At 40.7% G+C, this 23890-nt stretch overlaps 1 protein-coding gene across 1 annotated transcript in view; it reads left to right on the top strand.

Moving 5' to 3' along the window:
• The window catches only part of LOC306933099 (SR-related and CTD-associated factor 4-like), a 34088-nt gene continuing 10198 nt past the window's right edge, over positions 1 to 23890 (top strand). The window contains exons 1-16 of the mRNA XM_079515109.1: positions 1 to 258; positions 4721 to 4804; positions 5642 to 5686; positions 5804 to 5965; positions 6055 to 6178; positions 6476 to 6609; positions 6699 to 6842; positions 7410 to 7486; positions 7687 to 7783; positions 7928 to 8011; positions 8588 to 8679; positions 11721 to 11902; positions 12746 to 12846; positions 12978 to 13091; positions 13196 to 13352; positions 13455 to 13549. Of these exons, the coding sequence (XP_079371235.1) occupies positions 229 to 258; positions 4721 to 4804; positions 5642 to 5686; positions 5804 to 5965; positions 6055 to 6178; positions 6476 to 6609; positions 6699 to 6842; positions 7410 to 7486; positions 7687 to 7783; positions 7928 to 8011; positions 8588 to 8679; positions 11721 to 11902; positions 12746 to 12846; positions 12978 to 13091; positions 13196 to 13352; positions 13455 to 13549 (1722 nt within the window). The 5' untranslated portion in view covers positions 1 to 228. The remainder of the gene's footprint in view (positions 259 to 4720; positions 4805 to 5641; positions 5687 to 5803; positions 5966 to 6054; positions 6179 to 6475; positions 6610 to 6698; positions 6843 to 7409; positions 7487 to 7686; positions 7784 to 7927; positions 8012 to 8587; positions 8680 to 11720; positions 11903 to 12745; positions 12847 to 12977; positions 13092 to 13195; positions 13353 to 13454; positions 13550 to 23890) is intronic.

Below are 23890 nucleotides of genomic sequence, written 5' to 3' on the forward strand. Positions count from 1 at the left end.
CGAGTTTAGCACATTTACGGCCCATGACGTCACGGCGCACAGTCACGCACAGCACTCTGTGGCCTGCACTAATGTGTATGTCTGTGTGTGGAAAAGATCAAAGGAAAGGAATAGGAGAACTATCTGTGTTTGTAGCATTATTACTTAGCACACAAGCAGCTGTGGACGACGTTATGTTTATAAACATCGCCTGAAGGTTGTCACCACTGTAACGACTAACGAGCCGCCATGGATGCAGTGAACGCGTTCAACATGGAGGTAAAGTTGAAGAACGAACGAGCGCTAACAACCCGCTAGCTACATGGCTAACGTGTTCGGTGCTAACCGTGGCTTAACAGCAGCGGAGCAGCCAACTTAACAAACGCATAATATTAATAATAAATTACGAGGTTGCATAGATGTTATGAAGATAATCTGTACCTTATTAATGTAAATGCCAAACTGTACGATTGCGCCATTGAGTGAATCAATGTGGTGAATGTTGTCAGCGTGGTGTTTAGCGGGCCCGATCACGTCAGTGGCTACATAGCTAGCTAATGTTATGTTTAATGTTGATGCTTAGAAACCAAACATCCGACTAGCGTTAACGTTGCATATTAACGTTTAAATGTACTGTCTGCAACTCTGCAATACATTATACTGTCGCACGACCGTGAAAATACGTGTTTTTTTCATGGGGGGGGGGGTCATCGATACTTAAGTGAAACTACGCCATCCCCATTTCGTTTCTCGGCTCGCAGTAAGCGGTGGTCAAAGGTTAGTTGACCAAGGAGCGGTTGCATGATATCATGTCTTGTTCTTCCTCAGTGAGATCATGAAGAATTGCAACTAAATTAAAATGAATGAAAACCAAATGGTATATTTATTTGTCAGATGAAAATTAAAGAAAATAATATACGAAGCTGGACAGAGGCCGATTGCAACGGGAGCTGATCCGAAAGTTTGTGAGAAGAGAACTAGTTCCACAGGTTCAGTGTAGCCCTTTTCGGGACCCTCGGTTACCTTTTCTAAATTTTGGACGTACGGTACCCTAGGGTTAACCTGACTCCGCCAGATGGGGCAGCAGAGAGTACACTGGGTTCCCCTCTCCTGCTCCCATCTGGGAACTCTCAGGCAGACTTGATGCCCGGCCACAAAACGGCCTGGCCAATCAGCAGCTAGAAGCTGCTGCTGATTGGCCAGGCCGGCATCAAGTCTGCCTGAGAGTTCCCAGATGGGAGCAGGAGGGGGGAACTCAGTGTACTCTCTGCTGCCCCATCTGGCGGAGTCAGGTTACCCTAGGGTCCCTGATAGCTTATTCCACTCTCCATAGGACGCATATTTACCCAGTCTCTGTTCACGGAGAGCCACGGCGCCGCTTGAGTGTTGGTGAGATGTTTCAAAGATGCATAACACAGCTATAGGAGACAACGGAAACATGTGCGAAACTGCATTAACCGCCGATGCCGTTAAATATTTTTTTAAATATTTTTTTAAATTTTGCTTCGCTGAACTTCTCTCTCTTCCTTGACTTCCCCTTGTACCGCCTCCTGCACCAGGGCAGGGTGGTCGGTGCGAGGCAGTAACGTAGGGACACGCAGCTAGCCAGTCGCCGCTCGGGAGGCGGTACAATGGGAAGTCAATAAGGAAGAGAGAGGAGAGAGAAGTTTAGTGAAGCAAAATTTAAAAAAAGGATTAAAAATACTTAACGGCATCGGCGGTTTATGCAGTTTCGTACACGTTTCCGTTGTCTCCTATAGCTGTGTTATGCATCTTTGAAACATCTCCCCAACACTCAAGCGGCACCACGGCTCTCCGCGAACAGAGAGTGGGTAAATCTGCATCTATGGAGAGTGGAATAAGCTATCAGGGACCCTGACGTAGTACCGTACGTCCAAAATTCAGAAAAGGTAACCGAGGGTCCCGAAAGGGGCTAAGGTTCAGTGTTGAACAACCGTCCTTAATCAATATCACTGAATTGACTGTATGATGCCAAATTCTGACTATGCACATTTTAGGCTATAGTTGACAATAACTAGATGGTAGGGGTAAATATGACATAATCGGCTAATTGCAGTTATTTGATTATTTGGTCATAATAGTTTCCATGTTGAAAGATGTTCATACCTACAGTCTATGGTTCATACACTAAAACAAGCAGGAATTGCAGATCAATTAGTGGAACTATTACAAAAAAATATTTTGTTAATAATAGTAATAATAATAATTTGTTATCTGCCCTGTGCACTTTTTCTGTTTGCCTAAAAGGCAAACAGAAATGTAATTTCTATTCATAACATGTTCCAATGCCAAAAAAGCGCTATAGAAATGCAATCTATTATTATTATTATTGAATAATCGTGACAGCCGTAAGTTATGCTGAACTTACACTTACCTGTACTGCAGACTTGGCTGCAATTTACAATTTACAATTAAAATGTATGCATTTAGCAGACACTCTTAATCCAGAGCAATTTACAGTAAGGGCCAATTCATACTCCTATTTTACCGCTGTTTCGGCGCTGTAGTGCCGAAATGATTTCGGCTCGTCAGAAATTTTCAGTTGCACCGAAGAGCCGACTTTAGGACGGTACCCTCCCCCCCGAACCAATGACGTCACATTGTAGGCTCTACAGAGCCGAACCGACTTTTATTCGGCTCTAAAATAGGAGTATGAATCGGGCCTAAGCAAGAACACCAGCCATTGACAATCCATTCATCCAAACAGAAAAGTCTGATCTGCTTGTATTAAACAACGTTAACTCACAAACATTGCAGCTGTAAGGAAAGCTTGAAATCCACCGTAGACATGTTATGAGATACTTTCTGTCAAGAAATTTGGTGCAGGTGAGTGTTGGGAGTTTGGAAGTGCTCACTGGAAGTCGCTCAACGGCCCTGCAGTGCTTACTGCGTACCACCTGTTTTGAATTTACACATAATGCAGGAAGCAGCAGCACAGTGCGTTAATGAAAGTGCTTCCAAACTCCAACACTTAGTTCACAAAAATGATCACCGGCACTGATTTTCTTGACAATGCTTGAAAATGTGGTGCCATACATTGTCATACACTCTGAGTACAGTGAGTAGGTTATACTAATCTCTCTGCATCCTTTGACACATGCTGTGGGTTTACTATAGTAATGCAATATGTAGATGAGACGACTAGAATGGAGCATGTAACGTGAATTTATTTGTTTTGCTTTACATTGTGCAAGTATTGATTGACAATTTGCAACTAAGAAAGTTCAGCAAATGAAGTCAACATGTGAATGCATTGAAGTGTGATCATGTAAATGTCATTTAGAAATGATTAGTGATGCACCGAATATTCAGCAGAAAATGGCTAAAAATGCATTTTCGGCCTGTTTGGTTTCGGCCCAAATATATCACCGAATAGTGTATGCAATTAATGCATTCAAAAGAGATGAATAAATGTTTTATGGACCCATAATAGTGATTATTATTTAAATTAAGTTTTGCCATAACCATTTATTTTGCCATAAATCAGGTAGCTTTAAAGTACGGCCATGACGACAATGGTAGGAAAAAAGATATATAATATTAATCATATTCGGATATTCGGTATTCGGCCAACTGTTTCCTATATTCGGTATTCGGTTTCGGCCTAGAATTTCCCTTTCGGTGCATCCCTAGAAATGAGATTGCATAATTCATTCAACCTTTATTTAAATTCTCGGAGAGACCATTGAGGGAATCCCTCATTTACAATGATGCCGAGATTCCATAAAAAAAACAGTAATACAACAACAATATTAGTTACAACAAACCGTATAATACAATTATATATTCAGCAATCAGTTAAAACGGCAACATACAGGTGATGGACGGTTATTGAGTAAATTCCTAAAATGACCAATTGATGTCAGGGTATTAAGTTTAAGTTCTTGTTGCAAGAGATTCCAAGAATCAGGTGCACCGATGCTGAAAGCAGCCTTTCCAAGTTCAGAGTTGGCACAAGGTACCAGAAGGCCTAGCCAATCACTGGAGCGAGTTACAATGCGACTAGGTTTCTGATGTAACATGGATGAAATATATGATGGTAATTTCCCGACCAGGGCTTTATATATGAAGAGGTGCCAGTGATTATTGCGTCTTTCAGTCAGAGAAGACCAGCCCACATTATCATATAGGGTACAGTGATGAGTATCGTAGCTGTCTCCAGTAATAAACCTCAGAGCTGAGTGGTAAACTGAGTCCAGAGGCTTGAGTGTGGAGGCAAATGCATGAGTCAAGATTGTGATTTAATCATGCAGCCCTATAGAGGGTATGCGCGTGCATAAAGTCAATGGCAAATCGAGTTGCAAAGTGAGTTTAACGTTGTTTAATACAATTTCTGTTTGGATGTGTGGGCATTGGATGTATGCGCGATTGCGCGTGCATAAAGTCAATGGCAAATCGAGTGGCAAAGTGAGTTTAACATTGTTTAATACAATTTCTGTTTGGATGTGTGGGCATTGGATGTCTGCGCGTGCATAAAGTCAATGGCAAATCGAGTGGCAAATTGAGTTTAACGTTGTTTAACATTGTTTAATACAATTTCTGTTTGGATGTGTGGGCTGTCAAGGCCAGAAAGTAGTTTTTTGCCACTCTGTAGGCATTCCTGCATAACTTCCGGGTATGATGAGGATATTGCGCGCATACCCTCTATTAGCAGTTTTACAATCTTCATAGAATGTTTATCAAGGAAACTGAGATTCTTTTTTTCTCCCAAATTCATCAGCTGTTCTCCATGATTGACTTGAAGCCTCCAATATCCCGTGCTAAGATGATGTCTCTAACAAAATCGGCTATAAAAGCTATTAAGGTAAAGTGGATATAATTTTTGTTTTTGAGAGTGAATTATACGCACATCTAAGTATTTTCTATGGCTGTTATAGGAACACGTGGTTGTATTGGTGAGATTTTATAAAACGGATTAAACACAACATTTCACAAACCAATGAACAAACCCGACAATACAATTCATAAAACAATTCGAGGAAGATGAAAGCAGCCAAAGCACTTTCCTTTCACAAAACAATGCAGAAAATAATGACATTTCATGGAAGATAGGCTGTTTATTGGACTCTGTTGATACTACACATCACTGTCTTAAAGTATTGACATTTGAAGGAGCAAATGTATATCATGAGATATAGATGAGAATCTACTGTAACTATGAATTCCTTTGCCAAAATAACATTTAATTTACAATGTGACCAGAACTTTACCTTTTAGTGTGAAATTGGTGGGAGTTAGATTCTACCTGTTTTCAAGGCCCAATTCTGGGTAAGCACTATATGGAGGAGTGTCAAAAGCAAATTTTCTGGTACGATACTACACATTTCTTAAGTACCACTTATTTTGGGGCAGATTTTACACTCTTATTGATAAATGAGGGCCATTAACTGTATATATGATTTCGGATGTGACAGTACAGTAGATGAGTAGAGGGACCCCCTGGGAACCCCCACATGCTAACTCTGTCATTTCTCAACCGTTTCGGGCGGCTCGCCGGAACCGGGCCGGCACCCTGGCCGCGTTCCTGTAGGTCTGGAACTTCCGGGGACCCCCTGGGGACCCCCACACAGAGTTGCACCACTCACTTCACACAGGTGTGATTTCTTTTTTAGTTTAACATTGATTTTCTTTTCTCCATTAGCTCTACAAGCATGTTGTCCAGATTGTTGAAAAGTTCATCAAGAAGGTAAGTTTACCGGCATACCCCATCAACAATGGTGTCACACACTTTAGATTTCAATATGCGGTGTAAAAATGGATGCCATGAGACTCTTTAATCTTTTTCTTTTCCTTTTTCCATCAGTGTAAGCCAGATTTAAAAGTGCCTGGGTTGTATATGGTTGACTCCATTGTTCGACAGTCCCGCCATCAGTTCGGTATCGACAAGGATGTGTTTGGACCCAGATTCTTGAAGAACTTCATTGAGACTTTTCAGAATCTTTACCTCTGTCCTACGGATGATAAGGTAGTCTATTCTTTTGATGATTAACTTAAAAGGAAACTGAACACTGATAAGAAATGTCTTAGTGTGGGTATTGTATCTTTTCTTTTCAGAACAAAATTTTGCGTGTCCTTAACCTGTGGCAGAAGAATGGAGTGTATGATATGGATGTCATTCAGCCTCTATTGGACATGGAGAATGGTTCCTTTGTGCCTGCACCGTCACAAGCAGCTGCAGGTAAAGAATTGTTTAAAATATTTTAAATTAGGGCCAGGACCTTAACAACTTAATTAAGATTAATTAATTGCAGACAAATTATCGCGTTAAAACAATTAACTCATTTTATGAGTCGGACAACAACAAACCCCACACGCAAACATGAATTAACCACCAGATGAGAACGCGTTGCTTGGCCCTGTTGATGGGACATTTACATTTGCATTGTGCATTGTGCATGGAAATCCATTTGCTCAAATGTATTGTGTACATGTAAAGCCACTGAGTTTACAAATGTTCCTGTTTGTTTCCTAACAGTTTCAACTACTGCACACATAGAGTCACAGCACCCTACTACTGCTGCCTCCACTGTGGCTTCTGTGTCCCAGCTGCCTAATGCTGATGCCTTGGCTGCAGTAGCACAGCTGTTTCAATCCTCACAGGGACAGGAGGTGAGCCAGACATTTGTGTTTCGTTGTTTCATTGCAACTGCTACCACTAAATGTCCCGTTCGTTGCCTCACCTCTTGTTCTCACATTAGTTGCAGAAAATGCTTCAGAACTTCCAACAAGACAGGTCCATGACATCTACCCATGTAAACAACATATCGGCCCATGACCAGATGCCTGCAGTCCAACCCATTTCCAACAGCACACACACAGACCAGAAAGGCTCTTTGGCCAAGGTACCAACCAGTCTTAACACTGTCGTGTGTGTGTGTGTGTGTGTGTGTGTGTGTGTGTGTGTGTGTGTGTGTGTGTGTGTGTGTGTGTGTGTGTGTGTGTGTGTGTGTGTGTGTGTGTGTGTGTGTGTGTGTGTGTGTGTGTGTGTGTGTGTGTGTGTGTGTGTGTGTGTGTGTGTGTGTGTGTGTGTGTGTGTGTGTGTGTGTGTGTGTGTGTGTGTGTGTGTGTGTGTGTGTGTGTGTGTGTGTGTGTGTGTGTGTGTGTGTGTGTGTGTGTGTGTGTGTGTGTGTGTGTGTGTGTGTGTGTGTGTCATTTTGCTCCACTTCAATACTTGCTTAAAACAGTGAACGAACTGCTTTGCCAGTTATACATTTGTGTTGCTTCTCCACTGGCCAGTTATACATCTGTGTTGCCAAACGTATTAGTGGACATTTTTAATGAGCAATACCGTGTAAAAGTTGCAAAAAAAAAAAACTCAATTTCATATTTACTGTACCTTGCTGTTTAATATTTTCTACTTCTACTACTATTTACTTTTCATGTAAAATAATTAATTTGTGTTTTCTTAGACACTACTTGACCATTTTGATTACGATGATGAGCCAGAGGATCATGGGAAAAATAAAGAAATCAGTGTCCAACCTCAGTAAGTTCATAAATATAACCTCAGTGCCAATACTACGTGGGTGGCTATGTATGAGAAAATGGCATGGGCAAAAACTTGCATTTAAAATTGTTGCCCACCTTCTCTACTATAAGATCATTATTATATTATGTAATAGAGAATATAATGATCATGAAAATAAATAAATACAAATTATTCTTTTGACACTTGTGTCATTACAGGGCAGTCCCAGGAAGTGTTTTCAATCAATTTCCCGGACAGATGCCAAACAACATGGAGAATTTTCATCCACATATGGGAGAGACTGCCAGTAATGAGGTATTCAAATTGTTGCTCTGACATGGCATGAAATGTAATATCAACATAATTCTTACAAAACAATTCTGATTTGATGTTCTGCTGTTAACCCCCCTCTGATAAAAAATATCACTTAAATCTACCTGTGTCTTGAATTCTCCACAGCACTCTGGACATATGATGCATGATGTGCCTCAGATGATGCAAGATGGATACTCGTCTATGAATAAATCATATTCACGCTCACCGGTAAAGCTTCAGATTTATTAAAGGTTTTGATCTAGTAATGTGAGCTTCTCTGTTCCATCATCCACTTGAACCCTGGCGTTGCCATTCTGGGGGCAAACATTCAGTGAAAATAGATGATCTTTAAGTGCTGTGAGCTTTTTTCAGCGAAGATATTTGGTGTAGAGGGGAAAAAAAGAGCGGACCAAGTATACAGTAGAGCCCTGGGAGACCCCAGTCAATTCAGTATATGGGTTTACCTCAGTAACCCAGCCCGCTAAACACAGAAATTGTTTGTGTATATTGTTACTGTTGGTTTTTTTTGCACATCCTCTCATATAAAAGTATTCCTTCATAAGCATTCTTAAGCGGGTACAGGCTTTTGTTCCCTATTATTATTATCACTATTATTGGTCCAACAGTCATAAGACCGACAACCTACCTCAAACCCTAACCATAACCACAAGCACGGGAGCAGCGCATGTTCGAGCGCTAGTCCGATCGTTGTTCCCGCATGCCGGACTAATCAGAATTACCATCGTATCCCTTAAGCTTTATGGGGTAGAATGTGATGTGTATTCCTTTTCATTGGCTCAATAGGAGGGTTCAAGAGAGGAGTCCGCGAGGAGGGAAGGCATTCAAGGCAGGCACAGAGGATATGGTCGGCGATCCAGGTCCAAATCTGGCTCCAGGTGAGTGCCTGTGCAGTCTGGCTCCAGCCCCTGTCACAGCCATTAACCCATTTTGGGCAGGAACCCCTTTTGGTGTTAGCATTATGTTATGCTTTAGCTATTGAAAAATAGCAGACCTACAAGCTCATAGCGCGCCACCGAGTGGCGCGCTACGAGCTTGTAGGTCTGCTATTTTTGAAAAATCGAAGAACAACTGACATAGAAACATAGCCTTTTCAGAAAACTGTCAGGATGTAGAAGACATTTTTAGAATCTGATCTCAGGTCAAAATGGGTTAAAATAAAATATTATTTCGATTCAGGGCTCTGGTGACTATATCAAAGGCAGAATTTTCTTGTTTGAATATCTTACCAGCAGAAAGAAGAAAAATAAACATCTCACCGGTCAATCACCCTCCTGATATTTCAAAACAACAATGCCGTCAATGTTGTGCTTTGAATGTGCTTTGAATGCGACAGATTGCAGAAATATCGCCCAACATACTTTTACCGTGACTGGTTAGTTAGCTGGTTAGCAACATGGCAAGCTAGCTGGCCAGTGCTAGCCTCAGGCATTGAGTGGCAACACTGAAAACCTGATCACAAATGCTCCCCAAGTAGGTCATACTTGACAATGATATTGCATGATTTACTATTGTGATTGGTTAGGGGCATTGGCAGTCAATTAATTAACAGACTGATGTATCCTTATGAAAAGTAATTACTGCAACAATGTTTAACACTGAATCAATCACGGGTTATGTGCGTAACGTGCGTCATGGCTTAACTTCCGCTCACTCGAGCTATTGAGTTATAATATAACTTCCGACAGTCTTCCGGTTGCTTCAAAACCCCACTGAGCAACTTCCATTGAAATGAATAGCAGGGGGGGGGCGAGGCTAACGCTCCGGTTCGGTCTCTATCCTTTTATTACTCTATGGCCTATACACATCTAAATGTGACGCGTATGTGATTATATTCACAACTCCTCTACTCTCCTCCTCCAGCTTCTATGTTGTTGGTACCCTTCAGAGTTTTCCACTTCTTCACTACTGTGATGTAGACCAGGGGTTCTCAACCCGTGGGTCGCGACCCCTCGGGGGGTCGCCAAATTATTATTATTTTTTTTTTTTCACGATTTTTCAAAAATAGCAGACCTACAAGCTCGTAGCGCGCCACGAGCTTGTAGATCTGCTATTTTTCAATAGCTAAATTATAACATAATGCTTAAAACACCAAAAGGGGTTCCCGCCCAAAATGGTTTAAGGTTATTGTAGCAGTCAATTTATATTGGGGGTCGGGAGGGGCGGGGCGGGGGTCCCGAGTCATTGCCAAAGCATTTCCGGGGGTCCCCGGCCAAAAACGTTGAGAACCCCTGATGTAGACAACGCAATTGTGTTGGGCCCCAGAGTCATTTGGCATCCACGGCTGCCCACCTGTGCCGTCTGTAAAATAAAATTATATACAGAGATGCAATGACAGTTGAGCTGACCAAAGTTTGGCGGAGCCCGTTGGTGCCTGCTAGCACTCAAGTGCCCCCCCGAACATCTCTGGTGGAAGGGAGGATGTCGGAAGAGGCGAGCCGAGGGTTCAGTGCAGTGTGCTGCTGTACTCGCCTGGCCTCCGCCGCTGTTTATAGAACAAAACGCATTTTGGTTGGTCAGAGGTAGGCCTGTCACGGTGTAAGCATTTCTACACCGTTTTCACTGATGGCTTTACCATCGGTAATATTGGTAACACCCTTTTCAACCACTAGATGTCCTTGGAGTCAACACACCCAGGTCAAAACTTCATACTTCAACTTCAATAATATCATGACTTTTCATTCATTAAAATACTTTCATTTCATTAAAAAAAAACACTAAACTATTAAAGTGTAACTTCTCAAGTGATCAATCAAAATCCTCTTTAACTTTATGTTAACGGTCATTAACATAACAATGAATCCACGATCGCATCACATCATTCTCATGCTGTAATATAGCAGACTTGCATAACACACAGTCACACACAACGTCTTAAACAACTGGCCTGCATACTGTGCAATGTGCATATCCAAGTTAAGCCAAATTAATCTTAAAGAGATTTAATTAACGGGTGTAACTATATTCTTTCCCCACCCTATATTCGCCCTTTTGGGATGGCATGCTTCAATTCACTCCGAATACTTTTGTAGGCATTTGTAATTCCTTGTTGATACCTCGTACTGGCAGTCCAATGTGGCCAACATGTCTTTGAACTGTGCCGAATGACGCCATGTCTTCGCATATGTACCTGGTCACGGCATCACCGCACACTGTCCTTGTTTTCGTTTTTATTGCTCCAGCAATGGACGGCTGTGTGTGTGTGACTGTGAAGCAACTGGCATGGATTTACGATTAGAGGTGTTGCCTCCAGAAGCTGCCACTTCAGCGAGGCACAGTTTACAGACAACCTCGTCGACATTCTCAGGTTCCCTATCAGCATTGGGTTTAAAACCAAAATGACGCCAAACAAGCGATTTTGCCTTGGGCTTTGACACCAAATCCACCGCACTAGTGGTCTCTGCCATTATTGTTTGTTTGTAGTCTTCTGTAGCGTGCCCTAAACCAACCCAACTCAACCTCCCACTCTCGTCACGTGATACGCTTCTGTCTGTGGCTCTGTGACTGGGACGCAGTGCCTGCTGCAATTACACTGCCGTGAAGAGCAGGTGGTGGAGACAAGTTTGTACTGTCTACAGTCCTTCCGAGCGACATTGCATAGTTTATCGGTGAAAAAGAAGTCTTGAGAACTCTAGACTTGAAAATAGCTGTTCTGCAAGGTCACATCGTGTCATAGATGCGATGCGTTGTGAGCTTGCAGATCGGATATGTTCAGCATGATGCAACACATGAAAACAAAACTTAACACAGCGCTTCCCGATGCAAAAATAAACAGTTTATATATATGGTGCATTATCATTTCAATATATATCCATGTTAGGCCTCATGGATGTTTATTTGGGGACCGTGTTTGTGCCATGTTTGGTGCAGATTCTCTGAAATGTGAACTAATGGACATGTTCAATATGGTTTGTTCCAGATCTCCCCGGAGGAGAAGGTCAAGGTCCACGTCTCGTTCGAGGAGGCCACATCATCGACGTTCTTCTCGTTCCCGTTCTAGAGAACGCCGTAGGAGATCACCCAGGTCTCGTTCCCAGGAAAAGAAGGATAAAGAGCGCAGACAGAAAGGTCTTCCTAGTTTAAAGGACCAGTCACTCAGTGGTATGTACCAATGTATCAATAACACTACATACAAAATTGCTCCCTGTGCTGGCTGGTACCTTGCATGGCTTCCGCCGCAATCGGTGTATGAATGTGTGTGTGAATGGGTGAATGTAATGCACAATCTATGTAAAGCGCCTTGGATAAAGGCGCTATATAAATGCACCATTTACCATATATTATGATAATATTACGTGAAAAAATATGTAGGTGGCAACTGGATATTCAACCCAAAATGTACTTGGTCAGAACAAATTTGTTTTGGCTCAGGTGAACTTTCATATCATTTATAGATAGATTTCTTGTCACTGATTTCTTTGAGAAAGCATTTTGTGCATCAATGCTTGTCTTCTTTATTAGTCTTTTCTTGTTAAAGTTGCCTGAAAAAAATTTAAGCTGTACTATGTAACGTTTTTGTTGTGATTACAATGTTATTTTGTCAAATCTGTGTATGGTGTTAATATAATATCACTTGTACTGTACAAATGGGGTGGTTGTAGTTTGTCTCCCTGCTCTTCTATTGATACATTTTGATCCTGGGTCTGGTTTGTCCCCCCCTGATCAAGCAGGCAGGCTGCATTAGCTTATTTGTTAAAATGTCAGCACATGAGACCTGGGTTCTCAGGGAAGTTATAGAGGGTAGCTTTAAACTTTCATCATCTATTTCATTATTATTTTCTTATGTAAACTAAAGCACTTTCATTTACCTGTGTATGAAATACATGCTGCCTTACCGTGTCCTGCTATCCTAGGCTGCTTGCGGTCAGTTATCTTGGTATGCCCTGTAGGCGTTCAAATATAATTTCTTCCCTGACTTCTGAAATGTTTGTCCTTTTTTGGTAGTTTGCAGCACTACACTGTGGGTAGGACAACTAGACAAGAAAACGCAGCAGCACGACGTGATGTCTCTTCTGGAAGAGTTCGGCCAGGTTGATTCCATCAATGTGAGTTTGACATTTGAAGTATATTGTTCAATTTGCAGGGTTAAATAAGGTTGAGTTGGCGTTATCCATTCCCTCACTGTTTTTATTCACTCTTGTCTATTCCCTCACTGTTTTTATTCACTCTTGTCTAGATGATTCCGCCCAGGGGTTGTGCTTACATCGTTATGGTTCACAGACAAGATGCCTATACAGCCCTGAACAAACTCAGTAGTGGGTCATATAAAGTCCATCAGAAACCAATCAAGGTACATACATTTCAGTACACTGATTTCCACTGCATATGTGTATTGACCAAATGTTTGGGAGCAACAACTTAATGATTATTGGATATTTCATTCTTCTTGCCTAGATTGCTTGGGCTTTAAACAAAGGTATAAAGTCGACACACAAAAAGTTCTGGGATGTGGAGCGGGGCGTCACCTACATTCCTTGGAGCAAAGTCAAAGTTGAGGAGTTGGAAAGCTTTCGGGAAGGAGGCATGCTGGATACAGAAACATTTCATCCAGGTAAGCACTGAACCATTTCCCTAACTAACCACATGCTCTTGTGTTTTGATGGCATGTTGTGTTCTCCCTCATTCACTGATTCTTATTTTCCTGTGTGCACAGAGTGGAATATTGTTCTTAAGGACCTCAATAAACCAGCTGTAAATGGGGCTTTGGAAGGTGAAAAGGCAGATGGAGGAGCTGCAGCTCAGATTCAGGTAATTCTAATATGGTTTTATATTATTTACCTTACAGGTACATTCATTGTTTATTGTGCTGGCTAGATATTGATTTGGGAATAGGCCAGCTCTCATGGATATATAACTATCATATAGTTGATTTTTAAGTTTTAAGCACACAATGATGCTAAAATTGCTTGAAAGGCCACTTCTTTGACTGTCTCTTTCTATCCAAGTGTCAGACTAAGTTGCAAGTCCTGTTGAATAAAACATTGTGGATCACTCTGTCATTTGAGATATAGTTCATTTAAGAAATGGCGGTATGGTTCACAACATTTTAAAGTTTGAAATACTTAATACTACATCATTATCAAATAATATCAAATAAACTGTAATGGTTTCACAACAATGTTTACAATTCTTAATTGATGCTATTTGATAATGTAGTACTTCTGGTCTCCCACCACTAGGGTTTTCCTTGTGGGTGGATTTGTCATCTCAGCTGTAGTTACAGGAGGTAAAAGGTATTGCCTTTCCAGAACGTAGTGTAGTAGAAGTGACGACTAGGTAGCCTTTGCTTGAATCATAACAATCATGTTAACTTGCACACACCACTAGATTGAAGTGGAACAAACGGAGTTGGTCTTACAAGATGAGAGTCAAGCTCCTAGGGGTGGGACGATAAGATTAACTCACAATACGATTGCCATATTTGGCGATGTTGCCTTTTAAAAGTCTTCTTGTGCTGTGCTTAGTGTGACAATATCATGTTCCAAACATAATATCTTATACATTACAATTCATATGGAGTGCGGATTATCGTTTTGGTGAGCATGCATATTACAAGAAAACGAATGGCTTGCAAACAAGTTCTACCTAACTGAAAGGATGATGCGTAGCCACAATGCTCTTGTGCCTCGAGTGGAATTCCGTGATACAGGACACCTACTTGTTGAAATAAAACAATGATACTTGGTGCCAGTGTATCGATAACGTATCCCGAGAGGAAGTACGATGACATATCGCAGTAGTATTTTTTTGTCCCACCCCTAACTATGGTTTAAGCCTCCCCCCAAAAAAAAAACATGGTACACAGTTTAACCGTCAAATTAATGTTAATGCGGCCAGCAGCCGCATTATGTGGTCAAAATGACAGCTGTTAAATAATCAGACTGCTATTACAGTCTATTGCCACGAGATGGCTCCTTTCCATAATGCACACTCGAGTCTAAAGTGAAACATGTGTAACAACTTATTGACTGGGGCATACAATGTTCCCGCACTTAATTGTATCTTAACTGATTGATTCTGGTTATTTATGTCACAAGTCAATCAATGTGAATTGATTTGAAATGTGAGTTTGCTGCACCACACCGTCACTTTTCCAGTGGGCTGGACAGGGCAGGATCGTTGCCATGAATGATGCAAACTGAACTGCGGTAGGCTACTCTCTGCTTCAACTTCAATGTGTCTCCTAGCTCTTACTCTAGGACCTGGCTAAGATATGTATGCACTTCATTTAGCAGAGAATATCTCAACTATTCTTGGCTACTATGACCCCCGCAAACAACTTAGGAACTGTGAGAAATTCTCTATCCGGGGCGAAATACCCGAAGATGACCACAGCCTTTTTAAAATAACCGCCACTTAAAACATGCCTCTATCTTCTAAACGGAGCTACAGATGTTCTGAGATGCTCAAAATGTTCAGAATTCTCACGTTTGAATACCCAATAGAGTAGACCATATGCACACATAAGTTCCATAAGTTAATGGCAGGGTGGAAACTAGCCACAATTTGCCTTTGACCGCCCATACATCCAGACAGACAAAGTCCTATCTAATTCTATTAAATTACATCAAACTCACCGACATTGCAGCTGTACGAAAAGCTTTAATTATCCTCTTTCTATCTGCAAAGTGTTTGTTTAATAAAAATCCATGGTAGACATGTTATGAGTTACTTTATGTCAAGAAATTCCTTGCAGGTGATATTTTTCTAAGTGTTGGCGTTTGGAAGCGCTCACTCAACGGTCCTGCGTACCACCTGTTTTGAATTTGCACATAATGCAGGAGGCAGCAGGATGTTGCTTTATTGAAAGCGAGCGCTTCCCGGATAGAGAATTTCTCACAGTTCCTAAGTTGTTTAGTCATGAACATTTGAGATAATCTCCGTTAAATGAAGTGCATACATATTTTAGCCAGGTCCTGGAATATCTAGCTTTAGTCCTGATAAGAATGTCCGATGGAGTGATTATACAATTCTTGATCGTATAAACACGTTTGTCAGCAGTACATTTTACCGTGGGACCCAGGTGTTTGGTATTTGATGACAGTCACACAGTCAACCCGACTACAGGCTATAGCCGGATGTATACGTCGTCATAGGATGGGGTCGTGCGCCAAAAATAGCAGATCTATAAGCTGACAGCGTGCCACGGGTTTGAGTGCATTGTTTGACATGTTGCCGTTTGTGCACAACTGGCACATTCCTGATACCGGTATCGGGACCGTTCTAATTATTTAGATGGTGTCAACATTAGCTACAAGCTGGCACAAATGATGCTTTTCAATTTGACTTTCAACCTGAGGGAGCATAAAACGTGATGTTTTTCTGTGTGTGTCAAGGATGAGACTATTGTGAGCTGACTGACTCAGTTGGTACTGGTATTTCTAGGTTGTTACTACATCCTTTCCCACTTGCTGGAGTTGTAAAGTAACATTCCATGGTTGACTAAGATAGTCAGAAATGTTGTGCGTGTTGAGTGTATTGCCCCAAAATATGAATAAACACTACTTTGACTTGGCCAAGAAGGATAATCAAAGCCAAGCAGTCATTGAAAAATAATGCACTATGTAGAGGCAAATATGTCTGCATCATGCATTATTTTTGACTATCCATTACATGACAGTTGTTTGAGATGGGAAATATCAATAGGATAATTCATAAGCAACTTAAAGCAAGAACAAAAAGAAAGGATAGAATGAAACTATTCTGACAAGCTGTCCCTCTTACGCCCAAGATTCCTCAACTAGAAGAAAGTTGTAAAGCTTTCTATGTTTCCTAGACATTGAGACTTGCTGTCTTGTGAAACAGCTGTGGCCATTGGCTCGGAAGGTGTGACTAAATAGTTGTCTATACTGAGTCGTCGGATATCAGTACATCTCATCTTGCTTTCCTTTAGCTCAGATCACTCTACAACACTTTAAACACATCCAATTAAACAACACAACTAGTTAAATGTTTCTCTATTGAATAAAAATGTTTTTGTGATGAAGGTATCAATCAGAATGAACTGCCACAAAATGTGCCTTGGAGTGCAGACCCTGCTCGCACCATCATCTCTTGCTGTGAACACCTATCCCAGAGACATGACCGGCTATGTACTTTTGGTGTTGGTTTTGAGATATGCTCACATTTACATTGAAAATGTTTACTCTATGATGTCATTTGATACCACAGTGGGACATCATGGACGGCAAAGGATTACATCACTTGATTTAATTCAATCAATCCAATGCATTAACCTCATCTTTCTTCGTCTCTGTCCCTGAAATGATTTCTTATGTAATATTGACCTTGAACTTTTCAACCCAAACCCTGATTATTCCCGTTGGTCCATTAATTACTTTTCAGGGCCAATACCATTAAATATCTAAATAGTATTTAATTACAGTATTTGTTTTTATCATTGTTAAAAGATAGATTCAAGTATGCTTAAAGGACAACTTTAGTTTTTTTCAACCAAGGTTCATGTTTTAGGTTGTTATTAGAGAAAGTATACGATGAGTGTTATTTTTCTTTCTTTCGTTTTAGGGATTTTAGCGGCTTTTGACAGGGGCGGGGCCATTCGAGCATGGGGCTAAATATGTATTTCTTTACAAAATATTATGGCGATTTATTATTTTATTTACTATAGTCCTAATATACCCCAGGAAATTACATCTGGCCACAGAAGATCACAGGATCTACTGAATGTGAAGGTAGCCTACTGGGGGGAACCCACACTGTGTGTTATAGGCTCAATATGCAGTTTGACACATTCAGTAGATCTCGTGATCTTTTGTGGCCAGATGTAATTTCTTGGGGTTTAGTAGGACTAGAGTAAATAATAAAAAAATAAATCGCTCTAAAAATTTTTTTTAAAATACATATTTAGCCCCATGCTCGAATGCCCCCGCCCCCCTGTCAAAAACCGCTAAAATCCCTAAAACGAAAGAAAGCAGCAAATGAAGAAAAATTAACACTCATCTTTTACTTTCTCTAATAACAACCTAAAACATGAACCTTGGTTGAAAAAAACTAAAGTTGTCCTTTAATACAAACTCTCTCAAACATACACCAACTACAATTTAAATTATTTTGCATGCATTTCCCAAGAGGATAAACTAGACAGATTTTTATCAGCCAGCATATAAGCCCCAATGGCCGATTTCTGTTTTTGTTTTGGAAGAATATTTGATCAATAATCGGCCCAGTTGATAATCCGTTGACTCCAACCAGTAATCATGAACACATTAATTTTGTTCAGACAACTCACTCGCACAGTAATGCCAGCCGGGTAAAAAAAAGGTGAACCTCAGCTGGGAAATACGGGGTAGTGCTAGCTAGATCAAGCTAGCTTATCCAACTTAGACAGACAAGCTAAGGTTAGCCATCTTACTCCAAGAAAAGCAACTTACAGTGACTATATGACTGACAACCGATGAGACGTGAGTTTGCAATCAGAAGAACCATCCCGAGTTGGGCGAGAAGGTAAGCCTACAGCATTGTGAGCCTACGTGGCTTAACTCACCTGCATTTTCATTGAAGTTGGAATTGTTTTTTCGGAAGACTAAAGGTGTCTCACTAATGGTTTTACAACAGGGCTGTGCAATTCTGGATGCTGGTTTAATGACCATCAAAACGATTCATGGCATCCGTCAACTGATCTTTAAAGATTGTCCTTTTTAATGGGAAAACACATTTGAGTGGTTTTGCATTTGAAATATTACGTGGTCGGATATTGTAGGCTCGTGTGACAGCCATGATGCCTTTCCTCAGTGTCGCACTGTTGACAAATAAATGGAGGGCAATATTTGTGGTTCATTTGTGGGTTTTCTTCTGTCGCCATCAAAAAACATTATTGTACACCACTATTAAAACGGCATTGCATTAAAATTGTTTTAGTTCTCTGCGACATAGATGTAAAATACAAATGTTTATCATTTCTAAAAATAAGTCTGCGTAGTCAGTTTTCTTTGGCTTTAGTATCATGTTGGCATTAGGAATAGCACCACCAATAATCACGTTTTATGACTGTTTGGCTGCATGAGCCCTAGCATACCTATTCTGGGGCAGAAATTTGGAAACGGAAAATGGATTTGCAAGTTCAAAAAGTTGTGAGCTTGTAGATTGGCTATTTTCAGCAACGCTATTTGGTGGGGAAAAAGGAAGGGGGCCTAGCATAGACACCTAGGGGAGTCGGGAGTATTTAGGGTGTAACTACAGATTTTATCAAAATATATTGTGTTAAACACTACATGGGGGGGGGGGGGGGTGCGTGAATTTATCCTAATAAAAAATAAAAATCATTAAGCATTTATAGCTTGCTGCTTAGCAGAAATGGCAATTAAAAAATAAAATGTAAACATATTTTAATTAAAATGGAAATTGCAGCGTCCTTACTTGGATTTTGGGATAGTTCCACACTATATAGCATTCGGAGATTGTGGAATAGTTGTCTGGCTACGCGAGACTACACCTTTACCAACATGGTTGCAAAGTGCTTTACAGACCAGTTAAAAACATCAAAATGTTTAAAACGGCATTTATAGTCGGCTGGTAAAACAAGTTAAGCAATCAAAGCTTACCTAAGCACGCATCATTAGGAGAAACACTTGACATACAAATGTGTTAAAAGCGTTTTAAAAGACCACTGACTGCTAGCCTAAGATCCAAGGGCAGGGTGTTCCAGAGCAAAGGTCACAAACCGTGAAACTAAAAGCCAGTCCATGTAGTCCAGGGCTTTAAATGTGATCAATAGTCTTAAAATCAATTCTGTAGCTCACAGGCAGCCAATGTAGAGTAGCCAGAATAGGTGTAATATGCTCTGTTATCAAGAACATTACCTAATATATTCATATTTAGGTAATGTTCTTGATAACAAACTATTATATGTAGATGTCAACACCTTTTTCTAACTGTAAGCATTGGTCTTTGTTATGACTTTCTGACGTCAAGACTCATCACACCATCCAACACCAGCCATTGATCCTTTTCCTCCCCCAAGAAGGCAAACAATATTGGTATCATCAGTAAACTAATATATATCTGTCCTTCTTGCCGCTGTGACACACATTAAGTCTACAAGATGTAAAGAAGTGGTTGAGAGGCTACCTTGAGGGGAACCAGTAGAGATGAGGAGAGCTGGTTTGAGAGAGCACTCGCACAGTGACCTACCAGCTAATTCAATATAATTTAGGATAGATTAAAATTACAAATTAAACAATCTTGCAAGCAGGAATGGCTGGTTAATGAGTGTTTAAGACAAAGATTTTAGCATGCATATTCGGCCCTTCAAATGCTGCTACAGAACATTTTGCAATGTAACGACACAATCCTCCACTCTACCCGATCAAGTCATTCCTCGAAATGCATTAAAACCTAGTTTTGATAACCTTCGCAAATGACTTCATAATTGTCTCCACCAGGCCCAAGGCATGGGGAGAGAGTATGTTTTGCACGTCCGCCCGTGTGTGTGTCCGTCCGTCCTTCGGTCTGTGAACAGCTAATCTCCGGCACCGTTAACCCGGTCGATGCCAAATTTTGCACACACACTCCCTGGATGCCAACGATGAACCTCTGCCCCAAAATTTCCAGAACGGCCTGTTATAGCGCCACCAGGAGGCCGCTTTGTGCAAAACAAGTTTTTGGACAGTACACCTACAGATTTTGTCCAAACATCACGCAAATTGGTACACAGTCTCTCTAGAGCCATTCAACGAAACAGGTCTTTCAGATTTCTCAGACTCCATCCTGATTGGCTAAGATTGGCTTCCAAAGTTCGCAGGAGTGCTCAGTTTCAAACAAAATCCTGCAAATCATGAACACATCGTGTGATTTCCGTGAAATTGTGCACGCACATTCCCACTAGGCCGAGGAAGAAATGCCACATGAACATTTTCAACTCATTACCTCTAACTGCACGGATCTGTGGATAACTTTGTATGCCAACTCCCTAGAGGCCAAGAAAAAACCTTTGCCTGGAGTTTTTCACATCTGCTCTTTATAGCACCACCAGGAAGCCGACATATGTAAAACACATTTCTAATATTACTCCTTCAGATTTTATCCAAATTCCACGCAAATCGGTACACATGCTCTTCATAGTCATGTGATCAAGACGGGTTTGTTTGATTTCTCATAATCCACCCTCATTGGCTACGATTGGCTTCTAAACTTTTCAGGAGTAGCCCTCTTTGTACCCGTTTTGTACAAATCGCCACAACTACTCAACGCAGCATCCGATTGTGGTGAAACTGTGCATGCATATTCCCACTAGGTTTTGGAAGAAATGCCACTTGACAGTTTTCAAATCAGCCTCATGGTGGCGCTACAACAGGCCAAGCCACGTCACACACACACACACACACTTATATTGCTCCTAAACATTTTGCCAAACATCACACACACTCTCCTATCCTCCTGGTGGAGACCTGTGCCCAGAAGGGCACTTTTTCTAGTTTAAAACTAAAAATGTCAAAGCTACTGGCACAAAATCATTTATTGCAGTAGTATGTATCCTTGGACAATGGAATGTTTCCAAAGCTTGGCGACCTTCTGCAGCTTAATAGATTGTGAAGTATCTAAGTTCTTGATATGCCTGAAAGAGGATTTACCACCCTCTTCATATATTAAGCACTCCTGTATGAAATATTCTCATGTTACAATTATGCTTATAAGTCCACACCAATGCAGCATTGACTATTTTTTTTCCTGCTGCTGCTGCCTGAAGAGTTGCTAGATTGCCCTTCAGTGATGGTTTGTTCCACGCTCTCTTATTCCTAACTGTTAATTATTGCAGGCACCTGTCATTACATGCAAGCCATTAGGGAAGTATTTTTTTCTGTACCATTATGTGAGCATATGTGTTTCAAAGTTTCAGCACATTTTTGCATTTCTTGTAGTGGTACTGTATTACAGACATCTTTAGATGAATATTCAATGGCTCTTGGCCTTCACAATATGATTAGCAAATCATTGTGTTCTGTGGCCTGCATTCAGAATGGGAATTTTCAACACACTATATATTTTGATATCATGTCTAGACAATATTTGTCTTAGTTGTTTTTCTTTTTTTTAATTGGATTACATTTTGGAGCTAAATCTACTGAAGAATTGAGTAAAAAGACCTCAGCATTTGCTTACTGAGATTAGATTACTGTGATATATTCACAATGCAAGAAGTAGTACTATTTTAGAGCTTATAGGTATTTTAATTTATTGACTCCATGGGGAAATCCGCCTCTGTAGTGTATTTGATCTGTCCCAACTATTAGGAGCAGCTACTCTGCATCACCTGGGCTCAAGCTCAAAGTGCCTTTGTCAAGGGCACTGGCTGGAGGAGTGTATCCCTAACATGCATGTCTTTTGGTGTGCAACTCGCATGAGTTAAATCAAGGACCCGAGGACCAGTATGTTGCTTATGCTGCTGTGAGAATCACTGAAATCACAGAACCATCCAACGGCCCTCCAGGAGAACACATTTCAAAGAAACCTCAAAATAGTGTCTTTGCTATCATCATTTCTTCCCAGAGTAAGAAGATTGCTTTGGAATAGGGTGAGTCTCACTGGGCTATTATATTTCATTGATATGTAGGACCTGGTGACTGTAACATGATGTCCAACATGTCACTTAAATACTCCCAACATAGTGCAAGCATGAGACTGTTTGCCATGGGCCAGTTGGGCCATTGGCAATTGTCTAATGAGCACATTTATGCTGTAATGCAACATTTTGGGTTCAGGGCACCCCTATGCATAATTCTTTTTTTCTATTGCACCCCAAAATTACACTATTTTTCACTCCCCCACCTTGTACTAGGCTCTACTGTACATTTTTGTATCGTAATTATAACTATTATAAGTTGCTGATTGTGACCTCTAAAATTAACACACGGGGGTACGTAAATTAGTATTTATTTTGCTCTGAAATGAGTAAAATGATTACAAAAAACTAGTTAGAAATAACTACTTGACACAAGCTGATAAAAACTCTGCAGCACACCTGTACTGGCGTCACGGCACCATGGTGTGCTGCGGCTCCCTCTTTGAGAAGCCCTGCCCTAATGTTAAAATCAACATCCAAGTTTGGACAAATGTGTAAGGAAGGAGGTAGAATCACGTGATGGAAATTATTGCTATGTCCATACGTCCACTCAGTCGGACATATTTCTGCCATGGTTGACATGGAGTGGTTATGTAAAAGATTTTTTAGATTAAGGATGCAAACAGATTTATTTTAAGAAAACATCTTGATACTGCACATACAAATTAGTTTTATGTTGTAGTTGACTTGATGGGTGAAATTATATAAAAATGCTAGGTTAAATGTCTTAATGGCTCAAAGATCGTATAGATCTTAAAAGATGTGTAACATTTAATGTGAGGTCAGTGATTTACATTAGACGTGCAAAGGACAGGTAAAACAGTGGACCTGTATTTGCCACACAAAAATTATATACAGTATATTGGTCGCTTGTACAAGTCCTATACAATTAAGACTACCGGTATCCTCTTTTAGATGTGTCAATCTAGGAATCTTCTAGCTTTATCCCCAGTGATGGTAAGAGTATTTATTGCTGTAAATGCTGCTTTTTCTACCAGCTGTGTGGACTTTATTATTGTTTGTCCTGCACCGTGGCATTCAGAGTGGATCTTTTCATGCAAGAGCTCTGCTATAAGGACATGGATAGCCTTCCCCCTGTGGTTGTTGGAGACATTACATGTAACAGTGTTCATGCCTTCAAGAAGAGGCTGAACAAACACCACCTCAGTATGTGACTGTAATCCCACTAAACTCAAGGACTGTCATTCATCCAACATTCAGTTTAGACATACTGTACGCTTGACTGACTGAGTAGCTGCAGATCACTGATAGGCTCTTTGAATGTATTAATTCTCATAGCCTGTATCTGCTTAAGCTTAATTAAAAAAAAGTGAAGTCATCCCATACATTTGTTTGGGTGGACATGATTTGGAAAATGAACAAAATTAGGAAACTAAATAGATGTTCTATTTAGATTCATAACCTACAATGCAATTTCCACATTAAAGATTCTAAATCATCAGCCTTATCAGAAATGTGAGCAAATTACCCAAGGCCAGAAATGACCAGTA

The sequence above is a fragment of the Electrona antarctica genome, assembly GCF_951216825.1.
Source record: "Electrona antarctica genome assembly, chromosome: 11".
Classification (NCBI taxonomy): Eukaryota; Metazoa; Chordata; class Actinopteri; order Myctophiformes; family Myctophidae; genus Electrona; species Electrona antarctica.